This window comes from Oncorhynchus mykiss, chromosome 20 (genome assembly GCF_057628025.1).
Source record: "Oncorhynchus mykiss isolate SJ-2025 chromosome 20, ASM5762802v1, whole genome shotgun sequence".
Classification (NCBI taxonomy): domain Eukaryota; kingdom Metazoa; phylum Chordata; class Actinopteri; order Salmoniformes; family Salmonidae; genus Oncorhynchus; species Oncorhynchus mykiss.
Genome location: NC_143041.1, coordinates 21342025 through 21357528, shown reverse-complemented (window position 1 = coordinate 21357528; position 15504 = coordinate 21342025). Strand labels below are relative to the sequence as shown.

At 41.8% G+C, this 15504-nt stretch overlaps 1 protein-coding gene across 2 annotated transcripts in view; it reads right to left on the bottom strand.

Moving 5' to 3' along the window:
- Positions 1-15504, bottom strand: part of LOC110499061 (progranulin) — a 32053-nt gene that overhangs the window by 15408 nt on the left and 1141 nt on the right. Inside the window, exons 3-8 of one of the 2 annotated variants that reach the window (XM_021575936.3) lie at positions 13411-13542; positions 12945-13082; positions 12637-12750; positions 8043-8178; positions 7704-7795; positions 7334-7463 (exon numbers count right to left, since the gene is read on the bottom strand). In XM_021575936.3, the coding sequence (XP_021431611.3) occupies positions 7334-7463; positions 7704-7795; positions 8043-8178; positions 12637-12750; positions 12945-13082; positions 13411-13542 (742 nt within the window). Of the gene's footprint in view, positions 1-7333; positions 7464-7703; positions 7799-8042; positions 8179-12636; positions 12751-12944; positions 13083-13410; positions 13543-15504 lie in introns of both variants that reach the window. The other variant, XM_021575935.3, reaches the window with a different exon arrangement.

Sequence of the window (15504 nt, the reverse complement as noted above, 5' to 3'; positions counted from 1 at the left end):
GTACATATCCCAACCAGAAGCCATGGATTACAGGCAACATCCGCATCGAGCTAAAGGCTAGAGCTGCCACTTTTAAAGAGCGGGACACAAATCCGGACACCTATAAAAAAAAAAATCATGCTATGCACTCAGACGAACCATTAACCTGTTGAGTGTAGGGGGCAGTATTTTGATATTTGGATAAAAAACATACCCAAATGAAAATGCCTATTTCTCAGGCCCAGAATATGCATATAATTGTCAGATTAGGAGATAAAACTCTAAAGTTTCCAAAACGGTCAAAATATTGTCTGTGAGTTTAACAGAACTGATATTGCAAGCGAACCCCTGAGGAAAATCCAACCCGGAAGTTGTTTTTCCTGAAAGCTCTCTGTTCCATAGCCTGCCTTCGCTCCATTTAAAAGGCATATCAACCAGATTCCTTTTCCTATGGCTTCCCCATGGTGTGAACAGTCTTCAGACATAGTTTCAGGCTTTTATTTTGAAAAATGAGCGAGAAAGATCACATCGCGTCATTGGATGCTCCAATTGAAGAAGCTACAGTCCCAGTTAAAATATTATCGATGATATATTGCAAAAACAAACTGAGAATTGATTATAAAATACGTTTGACATGTTTCTACGAACTTTACGGATACCATTTGGAATTTGTCTGCCCGGTCTTGACCGCTCGAGCCTGTGGATTTCCGAACATAACGCGCCAACCAAATGGAGGTATTTTGGATATAAAAATAATCTTTATGGAACAAAAGGAACATTTATTGTGTAACTGGGAGTCTCGTGAGTGCAAACATCCGGAGATCAAAGGTAAGCGATTCATTCTATTGCATTTCTGACTGTTTTGTCTACTGAGAGATGTCCTTACATAAACGCTTGGTATGCTTTCGTCGAAAAGCTTTTTTGAAATCTGACACGCCAGGTGGATTAACAACAAGCTAAACTGTGTTTTGCTATATTGCACTTCTGATTTCATGAAAATTAAATATTTTTTGTAATTTAATTTGAATTTGGCGCTCTGCAATTGAGTGGATGTTGACGAAAATGATCCTGGTAACGGGATGGGTGCATCAAGAAGTTACAAGCAAAGCGTCAATACAGGATTAAGATTGAATACTACTACACCGGCTCTGATGCTCGTCGGATGTGGCAAGGCTTGAAAACTGTTACGGACTACAAAGGGAAACCCAGACGCGAGCTGCCCAGCGACGCAAGCCTAACAGACGAGCTAAATACCTTTTATGCTCTCATCGAGGCAAGCAAAACTGAAGCATGCACGAGAACACTAGCTGTTCTGGATGACTATGTGATAATGCTCTCGGTAGCCAATGTGAGCAAAACAGGTCAACATTCACAAAGCCGCGGTGCCAGATGGATTACCAGGACGTGTACTCAAAGCATACACGGACCAACTGGCAAGTGTCTTCACTGACATTTTCAACCTCTACCTGACGGAGTCTGTAATACCTACATGTTTCAAGCAGACCACCCTAGTCCCTGTGCCCAAGAAAGCAAAGGTAACCTGCCTAAATTATCGCCCCATAGCACTCACGTCAGTAGCCATGAAGTGCTTTGAAAGGCTGGTCATGGCTCACATCAACAGCATCCTCCCGGATTACCTAGACCCACTCCAATTCGCATACCGCCCCAACAGATCCACAGATGACGTAATCACACTCCACACTGCCCTTTCCCACCTGGACAAAAGGAACACCTATGTGAAAATGCTGTTCATTGACTACAGCTCAGCGTTCAACACTATAGTGCCCACAAAGCTCATCACTAAGCTAAGGACCCTGGGACTAAACACCTCCCTCTGCAACTGGATCATGGACTTCCTGACGGGCCACCCCCAGGTGGTAAGGGTAGGCAACAACACGTCTGCCACACTGATCCTCAACACTGGGGCCCCTCAGGGGTGTATACTTAGTCCCCTCCTGTACTCCCTGTTCACCTACGTCTGCGTGGCCAAACAACTCCAACACCATCATTAAGTTTGCTGACGACACAACAGTGGTAGGCCTGATCACCGACAATGATGAGACAGCCTATAGGGAGGTCAGAGAAATGGCAGTGTAGTGCCAGGACAACAACCTCTCCCTCAATGTGAGCAAGACAAAGGAGCTGATCGTGGACAACAATAAAGTGGGCCAAACAAGCCCCCATTAACATCAACGGGGCTGTAGTGAAGCGGGTCGAGATTTTCAAGGTCCTTGATGTCCACATCACCAACGATCTATCATGGTCCAAACACACCAAGACAGTTGTGAAGAGGGAACGACAAAACCTTTTCCCCCTCAGGAGACTGAAAAGATGTGGCATGGGTCAACATATCCTCAAAAAGTTATACAGCTGCACCATCAAGAGCATCCTTACCGGTTGCATCATCGCCTGCTATGGCAACTACTCGGCATCTGGCCATAACTCGCTACAGAAGGTAGTGCTACGGACCAGTACATCACTAAGGCCAAGCTTCCTGCCATCCAGGACCTATATAATAGGAGGTGTCAGAGGAAAGCCCATAAAATGATCAGACTCCAGTCACCCAAGTAAGACTGTTTTCTCTGCTACCGCACGGCAAGTGGTACCGGAGCGCCAAGTCTAGGACCAAAAGGCTCCTTAACAGCTTCTACCCCTAAGCCATAAGACTGCTGAACAACTAAATCACATGGCCACCGGACGATTACATTGACCCCCCCTCCATTTGTTTTGTACACTAATGCTACTCGCGGTTTGTTATCTATGCATAGTCACTTCACCCCTACCTACATGTACAAATTACCTCTAACCCGTACCCTCGCACACGGACTCAGTACCCCCTGTATACAACCTCGTTATTGTGTTACTTTTTACTTGAGTTTATTTGGTAAATATTTATTTAACTCTTTCTTGAACTGCACTGTTGGTTAAGGGCTTGTAAGTAAGCATTTCATGGTAAGGTCTACACTTGTTGTATTCGGCGTATGTGACAAATAGTTTGATTTGAGACATTGGCCAAAAATGTGTCTCAGCAAAGCGGGTGTGTACTCTTAAAGAATCCTTAACTTGAAATAGTGCCAAAAGCACATCTAGAGGTTGAGGAGCTGGCTGCTAAACAACTCCCAAAAGACTCACCGACATGCACCACAGAGTCACTCAGATTGCTGCTGACAGCAGGGAACATAGCTGAATTTTTTGCAGGGAACATAGCTGGTTAAGGGATATTCAGATCTGACCTCCGCCTGAAGCTAAGATTGAAGGAACACAAACTAAAAAAAAGTGTGTGTGTATGACCTGGCAGGTGCATCACTCTACTGGTACAACAAAGTCAAGCCAACAGTGCTGACTACAGGTGGAAAAATGTCACAAGTGGATCCTGCAGTCTTCTATTGGCTTGATCAAGACTTACATGACTGGAGTACTTGCCTGTCATGTTGATGACTTCACATGGGGTGGCTCACAGACCTTTGCTACAACTGTGAATCCACACCTCAAAGTTGTTTTTCAGGTCGGCCGTGAGGAGCATGATAGTTTTTGTTATGTTGGCATTGAGTTTATTATTGTTGATGGAAAAATACTGATGCAACAAAGTAGATCTGATTTAAAAATGTTTGATGGCTACAACTTGGCATCCAACACAAAACACGCCACTGTACAAATCATTCATGAGGCAAACAAAGTAGTTTGTAAACTGATATCACAACAAGTGACTAAAGTTTCAGCATGTTCCAAAACATGACTCTGAAATGAGTTGTCTTCTGTGATGCTTCGCTAGGGAACCTTACAGATGGTGGCACACAAGGTGGACATCTAATCATGTTAATGGGTGAAGGATGAAGATTCTCACCTTTCTATTGGCAGTCAAAAAGGATCCGAAGGATTGTCTGAAGCAAACTTGCTGAAGAAACCCTTGCTTTTGCGGATGTAATTGACAATGCCATGTTTCTGGCAACTCTGTTCTCAGAGCTTACCACTGGTGAGACAAAACAGCACATTCTACCTGTAGTTTGTGTCACTGACAACTACTCCTTAGTTGATGCTGTGAAGTCAACCGAGTCTGTCACAGAGAAAAGACTTTCGTCTCGAGATTAGTAGCATTAACAATCGTATTGAAGTAGAGAATCCAGCAGATTCTGTGGTCGGCTTCAAAAGGAACAGCTTGCTGACTGTCTGACTAAAAAGGGAGCATCTGGTATTGTGCTCCTAAAGGCACACCGTAATGGAAAGTTGCAGCTTGAATAATACAAAATGGTTAACCTTCTCACACAAATGTTGGTCAAAATTGTCATCCGGTGACTGTCAAGCCAATAACTGTGTCTCATGGTAATTGACCGTTAATAAACGTCAACACATTTAGCATCTCCTGGCTTCCACACACAGCATACAAGCCACTGATGCATGATGCGACTAACGATGATTTGAAAAAGGTAGCTTTAAAAAAGGCATGAGCTCTGCTTATTTTTTTTGCGCAGGCTGTACACACTACAGCATTCATGGCGGCATCCCCTTTGTGTGGCTGTAATGCACCCTAAAAAAAGCCATGCCTTTTGCTGCCAGTGGCCATTGGGCTCGGAATCACCTCACTCACATGGCTCTCCAGCACGTGATCGGGTCTTTCTCACAAGCTACAAATCAAGAGACACGTTGGGGACTCAACTATGCGCGTCCTTGTCCAACTCCGAGGTGCATATTGAAGATATTGGAAGAACTGTCCACATTTACATGTCGTCAGCCAACAAAATGTGTAGGCCTAACGAACAACAAAAGCAATCTACTTATATCAATCTACTATCCAAGTTCACCTATTCTATTCAATAAATAAATATTCCAAACATAGTCTGGGACAGTTGTGCGATAGTTCCCAACTTAATACAACCACTAGCATCCCAAAAACGTTTTTACGCAATGTGGCTGACGCAATAGATCAGAACGTTTAGCCTAAAATGTTGATAAACTATTAGGCTATTTCTTCACATTATAAACGCAGCAATGCACACTTGGTAGGAGGCTATAAGTGCGGGGGGGGGGGGGGGGGGGGGACATAATTGACTGCAAAAGCAATTATGCATGTAATGCTTTTATTATAAAGGTGCATTTTTTTATGGTGAAAATTATCTTCCCAAACTTCAAACTCACACACTGCTTGTATTAGAGGTCGACTGATTTTTCAACGCCTATACCAATACCGATTATTGGAGGACCAAAAAAGCAGATTAAATCGGCAGATTTTTTATTTTATTTAATTGTAATAATGACAATTACAACAATACTGAATGAACACTTATTTTAACTTAATATAATATATCAATAAAATCAATTTGGCCTCAAATAAATAATCAAACATGTTCAATTTGGTTTAAATAATGCAAAAACAAAGTGTTGGAGAAGAAAGTAAAAGTGTAATATGTGCCATGTAAAAAAGCTAACGGTTAAGTTCCATGCTCAGAACATGAGAACATATGAAAGCTGGTGGTTCATTTTAACATGAGTCTTCAATATTCCCAGGTAAGAAGTCTTAGGTTGTAGTTATTATTGGACTATTTCGCTCTATACGATTTGTATTTCATATACCTTTGACTATTGCACTTTAGTATTGCCAGTGTAACAGTATAGCATTCCGTCCCTCTCCTCGCCCCTACCTGGGCTTGAACCAGGAACACATCGACAACAGCCACCCTCGAAGCAGCGGAACAACTACTCCAAGTCTCAGAGCGAGTGACGTTTGAAACGCTATTAGCGCGCACCCCGCTAACTAGCTAGCCATTTCACATCAGTTACACCAGCCTAATCTCGGGAGTTGATAGGCTTGAAGTCATAAACAGCTCAATGCTTGAAGCGCACAAAAGTGCTGTTTGAATGAATGCTTACGAGCCTGCTGGTGCCTACCATCGCTCAGTCAGACTGCTCTATCAAATAATAGACTTAATTATAACATAATAACACACAGAAATACGAGCCTTTGGTCATTAAAATGGTCGAATCCGGTAACGATCATTTCAAAAACAAAACATTTATCCTTTCAGTGAAATACGGAACCGTTCCGTATTTTATCTAAGGGATGGCATCCTTAAGTCTAAATATTGCTGTTACATTGTACAACCTTTAATGTTATGTCATAATTATGTACAATTCTGGCAAATTAACTACGGCCTTTGTTAGGATTAAATTGACTTCAGAGTTCACAATGAGCCAGGCGGCCCAAACTGCTGCATATACCCTGACTGCTTGCACGGTTTCGCAAGAGAAATGACACAATTTCCCTAGTTATAAGAAATTCATGTTAGCAGGCAATATTAACTAAATATGCAGGTTTAAAAATATATACTTGAGAAAGGCATTGATGTTTATGGTTAGGTACATTGGTGCAGTGCTTTTTTCGCAAATGCGCTTGTTAAATCGTCACCTGTTTGTCGAAGTAGGCTGTGATTCAATGAGAAATTAACAGGCACCGCATCAATTATATGCAACGCAGGACACGCTAGATACACTAGTAATATCAACCATGTGTAGTTAACTAGTGATTATGTTAAGATTGATTGTTTTTTATAAGATAAGTTTAATGCTAGCTAGCAACTTACCTTGGCTTCTTGCTGCTCTCGCGTAACAAGTAGTCAGCCTGCCACACAGGCTCCTCGTGGAGTGCAATGTAAGGCAGGTGGTTAGAGCGTTGGACTAGTAACCAGAAGCTTGCAAAAACGAATCTCCGAGCTGACAAGGTAAAAATCTGTCGTTCTGCCCCAGAACAAGGCAGTTAACCCACCATTCCTAGGCCGTCAATGAAAATAAGAATGTGTACTTAACTGACTTGCCTAGTTAAATAAAAGGTGTAAAAAATATATATTTTTTTTAATTAAAAAAATCAGTTACCAAAAATACCGATTACCGATTATTATGAAAACTTGAAATCGGCCCTAATTAAATCGGCCATTGTGCACTCTTCAAACAATAGCATGTTATTTTTTCACTGTAATAGCTACTGTAAATTGGACAGTGCAGTTAAATTAACAGGAATTTAAGCTTTCTGTCCATATAAGACATGTCTATGTCCTGGGAAATGTTCTTGTTACTTACAATGTCATGCTAATCACATTAGTGCACGTTAGCTCAACCGTCCCGAGGGGGGGGTGACACAGTGATTCCGTAGAAAAGTTGGGAGATTATGTTAATGTTTTAAGTATCCCTATATTTCTGTTATTACGGTGCCATTACTCTGTTATTAATACCCATGCGCAGTAGTCTCACTGTATATGGACCTGCCCTGAGTGCAATGGCAACTATGTACTGTGGAAATAGTGACGTAAACGTTGTTCAACTGGAACCTAGTCGCGTCATTTTGCGTTAACAGTTGGTGCCTCACCATCGTTGGAGATGGCAGGGGTCTTCTTAGCCAGTGGGGTCTGTGTGTTGGGGGAAGTGCACATATCATGCTCCAGGTCACAGGTTGTATTGCCAGGGCAACAGTGGAGTTTGTCGGTACAGCACACAGCCTGTACAGAATACACATTGATTAAACATGTAGTTCATCAGTTTTGAAATGCTCAACCTCTGCATGTCCCCATCTCTCTTTAGCTACCCTTTCCTCATGTTGAAACTCAGACTAAGAACTGTCTGTCACATGTATCTTACACAGACTGTGTGCAACACATATTGTGCAATTTGTTGTGTAGGAACAAAATGCTTGAGATTATGTGACCCAGGGTCCTCTGTACTGCTCCAGTTCCACTCACCTCCAGGTAGGGGCAGCAGCCATAGTCGCCACTGGTCAGCAGGCAACAGGTGGTTCCATTTGGGCATCTGCTCGTACCACCTGGGCAGGTCACTGCTTGTCCAACCACCAGGAACAGAGACACATGGGGAAAATTAATATTAAAATGGATTAGGCCCAAAGAGAACGGTGTTCATTAGGCACCAAAACAAAGGCAACAGACTGAAAAGTTTTTTTTCATTTGTAGAATTTAAATATTTTTTATTCCCATTGTTTGCCCTAATGGAGACAAGCCTGGAACATAAATCAACAACAACTTCACAATGATCTTGTTGTTTATTTCTGTCTGTTCCTTCAGTACCCGTCTGCTTCTTCATTGCAGGCCCCTTTTCCCTCATGACAAATGTCTCCAGGGTGGGAGACACACACTTGGAGTGGGCTAGGTCACACTTGGTGCCCTCTGGACAGCAGTGCATCTTGTCCTCACAGCACACTGCCTTGAGAGAGAGAACAGAAAACAAAAGTTTAGAATGCTTCAGAATAGGGTTATTAAAGAGCAAATCCAACTCTGCCATTAGTTTGGTGTGTATTATGCAGAGATGGCAAAGATACATTTTAATGCATCTTATTACAAAATAAAGTCTTCAGAGCTTTGTGGCCAGCAATTACCCACCCCAAAAAAATGTTTGGGGCAGAATTGGTATTAGAAATGAGATCCTGTGTTACCATTACGTAAATCAGAGGTGCAATGGAGGCGCAAAAATGTGCGTGAAAGAAAGTTGAGGTATAGGACTCACTTCCCGAGTTCACTTCCCCCTTTTGGAACAAATTCACTGAAATATCCTCGCTCTGGAAGCGCATCCTTGTGCTTCAACTTTCTTTTCATGGTCTTTCACCAACACCTCTCATGTCTTCACATAATAGTGCCATAAGACTTCTAAGATCAGGGGTGGAAGTATTAATTGATTCCCAGTATGGTACCCCCCTGAGTGTGCACCCTGCAGTACTAAACATAGATTTACACATTTCCCTCTTCATTTAATAGGATCTCTGTGCGCCAAACAGTAAAAATTTGTTGTTTATTACCTTTTAATGTTGCAATAACATTATAACTGGCTATGTTGTCATCTGATTGTCAAACAATCACTTCAGCAGGCTCCTCCTGTAAGCCTGGCTACCTGCGCATGTTCGCACACTCTAAAATAATTATTGAATCCATACAGTGCACCCGACATTTGACGAATGAAAAGAGACGTCTAACAAGACACCAAGAAGGTGTGACTGCCATTCATTTGGCCTACATTTGAAACCTGAATTGATGCGCCCACTGTCCGCGCACGCCTCTGTCACTCACCTCTGCCTTATTATTGTCGAAACACACCGCATTATGGATCGTATTTCACACGTTTTTCAAGTCCATTTGGAAATGGTTCATGCAGGTGACATGCGGTAATGATAAATAGAGTACAGTTCTTGGCATCTTTGTTTAATTGTCGTCATAGGCTCAACATAACGTTGATGATGTGGTTGTTACAAGGAGCACATGAATGAACTCTAAAAATCACCAGTCCTATTCGACTATTCATGCCTCATTGTCCAACATTTACTCATCTCCCACCCCTTCTAATTCGACTAGCCCCGATGCTCCTCCCTCTTTTCCCCCTGCCCAGCTACAAAGTTCCTCCTTGCAGGTAGTCACTGAGTCGCTAAAGGAGCTCTTTAAACTTGAACCCCCCCAAAAAACATCTGGGTCAGATGGTTTAGATCCTTTCTTCTTTAAGGTTGCTGACCCTATCCTCACCAAGCATATCTCCTTTCCATTGCTTGGAAGGCAGCCACGGCTCGTCCTTTATTTAAAAGGGGAAGATCAAGCTGATCCTAACTGTTATAAGCCAATTTCTATTTTGCCCTGTTTATCAAGTGTGTTGGACAAACTTGTCAGTAATCAACTGCCTGGCTTTCTTGACGTCTATAGTATTCTCTCTGGTATGCAATCTGGTTTCCGCTCACGTTTTGGATGTGTCACTGCAACCTTGATTCTAAGCAATGTTGTGCTGTTATTTTTATTGACTTGGCCAAAGCTTTTGATAGGGTAGACCATTCCATTCTTGTGGGCACGCTAAAGAGTATTGGTGTCTCTGTGGGGGTCTTTGGCTTGGTTTACTAACTACCACTCAAAGAGTCAGAGTGCAGTGTACACTCTTCTCAATTTACATCAACATAGCTCAGGTATTAGGAAGCTTTCATCCATTTATACGCAGATGATACAGTCTTCTAATCAGCTGCCCCCTCCCCGGATTGTGTGTTAAACACTAATTGCTTTCTCTGAGGGTTTAGAGCTTGAGGTAAATCAAATCAAATTTTATTTGTCACATACACATGGTTAGCAGATGTTAATGCGAGTGTAGCGAAATGCTTGTGCTTCTAGTTCCGACAATGCAGTAATAACCAACAAGTAATCTAACTAACAATTCCAAAACGACTGTCTTATACACAGTGTAAGGGGATAAAGAATATGTACATAAGGATATATGAATGAGTGATGGTACAGAGCAGCATAGGCAGGATACAGTAGATGGTATCGAGTACAGTATATACATGAGGTGAGTATGTAAACAAAGTGGCATAGTTAAAGTGGCTAGTGATACATGTATTACATAAGGATGCAGTCGATGATATAGAGTACAGTATATACGTATGCATATGAGATGAATAATGTAGGGTAAGTAACATTATATAAGGTAGCATTGTTTAAAGTGGCTAGTGATATATTTACATCATTTCCCATCAATGGGAAGTCACCTCACACAAGTACTTGGGAGTATGGCTAGACAGTACTGTCCTTCTCTCAGCACATATCAAACCTGCAGGCTAAGGTGAAATCTAGACTTGGTTTCTTCTATAGTAATTGTTCCTCTTTCACCTCAGCTGCCAAACCAACCCTGATTCAGATGACCATCCTACCCATGCTAGATTACGGAGATGTAATTTAACTGTAAACTGGTAATCTCTGTATACCTGTAGCAAGACCCACTTGATGCTTATTTATAAAACCCTCTTAGGCCTCACTCCCCCTTATCTGATATACCTACTGCAGCCCTCATCCTCCGCATACAACACCCATTCTGCCAGTCACATTCTGTTAAAGGTCCCCAAAGTCTCCGCTTTTCAGTTCGCTGCAGCTAGCGACTGGAACGAGCTGCAAAAAAAACCTCAAATTGGACAGTTCTCTTCATTCAAAGACTCAATCATGGACACTTGCTGCGTGATGCATGATGTATTGTTGTCTCTTGCCCTTTGTGCAGTTGTCTGTGCCCCATAATGTTTGTTCCATGTTTTGCGCTGCTGCCATGTTGTGTTGCTGCCATGTTGTGTTGCTACCATGCGGTGGTGTCACGTGTTTCTGCCATGCTGTGTTGTTGTCTTAGGTCTCGCTCTATGTAGTGTTGTGGTGTCTCTTGTCGTGATGCGTGTTTTGTCATATATTATTATTATTTATTTTGTATCCCAGCCCCCATAGGAGGTATTTTGGTAGGCAGTCATTATAAGTAAAAATTTGTTCTTAATGGGCTTGCCTAGTAACATAAATAAAATAAACCGGTACGACGTACCACCACTATTACGTACCGGACAGTACCGGCTTACTTTCACCCCTCTTTCTGATACCAATGCAGAAAATGTGGGTGATATGGGACCACAAAATTGTGAATTGTTATAAAACTTAAAGAGTACTTAAAAAAATACAAAGTACCCTTCTCTGAAGTATCGTGTTACAAATTACATGGTGACTTATTCCAACGCCTTCAAATACAAATGTCCCAAAAAATTGCGGAATATTTACTCTATGCTTATGGTAAATCATATATTCATGTTAATTCTTAATCTGAACAATAAATGAACTTTTGCTGAATAGTAAAATGCTTATGATCGGTAACTTGAGGGTAACCAGCTTTGCAGAACTACCAGAGGAACCAGGCGAAAACATGATGTAGGGAGGGTAATTGGCAGAAAGCCCAGAATATTGTGTGTTTGACTGAGAACAGGTGCTGTGGGAACACAAACAGTTTCTGCAAGAAATAGACACTCCCTATAACTGTAGAGCATGAACAAAGGTTTACGCAGTCCTACTTTAGATGTGTCTGGAGTGAGTCTCCCTTGCTGCAGCTTGTAATAAAGTAAATGAACAGCTCTTTCTGATATTTGCCACAACACTGTATATGCATACCCAAATCAACTACATTTGCCACCTGGAACAGGGTAAGCCGTTTCAAATGATTAATACCGTAATACAATAAGTAACATTTTGCCCCCTGAAGTGTTAAGCATTACAATCACATATTTACAATAACAATTCTGAGACAGAGCGAGTACTACACAAAGAGAGCCCACTTTTGCAAGTACTGTAGAAAAAGTCAAACCTATTCTATATTAACTGAATGTAGCCAACTCATTAACCCCTTGATTCCACTTAGTGAAAAACCACTCCAGCAGCCACGGTGACTCACTTCATTAACTATGTTTAATCTGTTGCCTCGTAGTCAGGTCAGGTCACTTTCTACGCAAATGTACGTTCTATTAATAGCTGAAGCAAAGCATAAGGGGGCATTGAAACTTAACATGTTATTTATGACGCTCAAGAAGACGAGAGGGACTTGAATCAATTCTCTCAAAAGGGTCGCTGGCGTATTTTAGTGTGCATTGTCGACAGTTGCAGAATCATCTGAAAGATCTTTGCAACACATTACAGTGGTGGTTCCGGGTGAACATTGTACAACCATAGGCAATGGACCCGAGGCAACAGTTAAACGCAAAGATCCTCATTTTGACAGCGCTAAAATATGCAAACCTCTACTGTATTATTCACATCACCTACAGACATCTCTGCAATTTAAGACTGTCAAAATTGCACTCAAAGGACTTCCAGATAAGGAATAAGGGACAAGTGTGTAACGTACCTTGGCCAGCGGACAGCAGCCCCAGGAGCCTTCTGGGAGTTGACAGCAGGTGGTGTCGTCCGGACACTCCGACTCGCCGTCGGGACAAATTACTGCCCTCACTCCCTCCACCATCTAAATGGAGTGACAGGCAATGCATACCAACGAGGGTTGGGTTGACACATATGTCCCATTCACGCAACTAGTTAAATAACATTGTTGAAAAGGCTTAAAAATAATAATTAAGAAATATAATCTATATTAAACAAAACAGACACTATAGTTTATAATACACAGAGATACAGAGAATAATGTTGCATTCCCTTTACCAGAGGGCTGATGATGTGTTGTGCGGGGACTCTTCTGACCCACGGCAGAGAGACTGTTTTATTGAGGCACTTGGAGTGGACTAAGTCACACACTGTCCCCTCATAGCAGCAATGCAGGTGGTCGGAACAACACTCAGCCTGGAGATGGGTTTTAAGACAGTGTTATCTTTGAAAAAGTCATGAGTTGACAGTAAAACAGTCCATTTTATAGCTATGTTACAACATTCAAATGAATAGAACCCCCACAGAATTAGCAATACCATCAAAACACTGTGTTGCTGATGATGATGTTGCTGGGCTATGGCCATAAAATTAGCTTTGTTCTTTCACACTATGGTGCTGAATAAGCATTTTCACACTACTAGTTCAAAGCAGGGTCAGCTGGACCGAGACTGTCCTGCATACCTCATTTAACCAAGCAGTCACTCAGATACAAACTTTAGACGACTAGGCACTAATCACTTACATTTGGTAATGGACAGCAGCCATATCCACCACTGGGGGTCTTGCAGCAGGTGTTGCCATCGTCACACATCCCACCATCGGGACAAATCAGGGCTGAGGTCAGGCCTAGGAGGGCCAAACACACCACCCCTATCTGCACAGTTTTGAGAAGAGGGGTTAAGAAAACCTAAGGCCATGTGCTCGCGTTGTTGACGAAGTTGGCTATTACCCCGTGCACATAAAAAGTTTTCTTGAAGCAAGGTACAGTTTAACTCCAAAAATTTTTAATTTATTTAAATAAAAAAATACAAATGACGGGTTAAAAATCAGGCTTTGATCTAAAAGGCTAAAAACAGGGATAAGTTCAAAAAGTTAAGAGCATAAAATGTAGCAAACAAATGCCCTCCCTCATTGCTGGCCCTATAACAAATAAACAAACACAATAAGAAATGTATGAGTCTTTAGGTGAGGATGTGCCATCATCCTCACACGGGTGTATATTTGACTTATTCTGCTACGTCAATAGGTGGTGGTGATGAATAACGTTGTGCACATGGTGAACTATTGTTTCAGCAGTAGGCCTATATACAGTAGACGAATTTGCCCAGTCTAGGAATGCAGAAATCTGTTCATAACTCCATACATTTGCTCTGTGGTTCATGTACTTTCAAAGCAAATATTTATACATACTGCATCACACTGAAAATGAAATCGCCAATCTAGGTCTTTATATCTACATGGCACAAAACGTTCACATCTAGTTTGTTATCTGTGGATGTATTAACCTGAAATGGCCTACTTCACTCTGATTGAGTGTTTAATAGTCACATGTACAGTTGAAGTCAGAAGTTTACATACACCTTAGCCAAATACATTTAAACTCAGTTTCACAATTCCTGACCTTTAATCCAAGTAAAAATTCCTCATCTTAGGTCAGTTAGGATCACCACTTTATTTTAAGAATGTGAAATGTCAGAATAATAGTAGAGAGAATGGTTTGTTTCAGCTTTTATTTATTTCATCACATTCCCAGTGGGTCAGAAGTTTACATACACTTAATTAGTATTTGGTAGCACTGCCTTTAAATTGTTTAACTTGGGTCAAACGTTTTGGGTAACCTTCCACAAGCTTCCCACAATAAGTTGGGTGAATTTTGGCCCATTCCTCCTGACAGAGCTAGTGTACCTGACTCAGGTTTGTGATGGCCACGCCAATATCTTGACTTTGTTGTCCTTAAGCCAAAGTTGTGGCAAAATGGAAGTATGCTTGGGGTCATTGTCCATTTGGAAGACCCATTTGCAACCAAGCTTTAACTTCCTAACTGATGTCTTGAGATGTTGCTTGAATATATTCACATAATTTTCCTTCCTCATAAAGCCATCTATTTTGTGAAGTGCACCTCTCCCTCCTGCAGCAAAGCACCCCCACAACATGATGCTGCCACCACCGTGCTTCACGGTTGGGATGGTGTTTTTTGGCTTGCAAGCCTCCCCCTTTTTCCTCCAAACATAACGATGGACATTACGGCCAAACAGTTCTATTTTTGTTTCATCAGACCAGAGAACATTTCTCACAAAATTACGATCTTTGTCCCCATGTGCAGTTGCAAACCGTAGTCTGGCTTTTTTTATGGCGGTTTTGGAGCAGTGGCTTCTTCCTTGCTGAGCGGCCTTTCAGGTTATGTCGATATAGGACTCGTTTTACTGTGGATATAGATAATTTTGTACCCGTTTCCTCCAGCATCTTCACAAGGTCCTTTGCTGTTGTTCTGGGATTGATCTGCACTTTTCTTACCAAATTACGCTCATCTCTAGGAGACAGAACCCGTCTCCTTCCTGAGCGGTATGACGGCTGCGTGGTCCCATGGTGTTTATACTTGCGTACTATTGTTTGTACAGATGAATGTGGTACCTTCAGGCGTTTGGAAATTGTTCGCAAGGATGAACCAGTCTTATGGAGGTCTCCAATTTTTTGGCTGATTTATTTTAAATTTCCCATGATGTCAAGCAAAGAGGCACTGAGTTTGAAGGTATGCCTTGAAATACATTCACAGGTACACCACCAATTGACTCAAATTATGTAAATTAGCCTATCAGAAGCTTCTAAAGCCATGGCA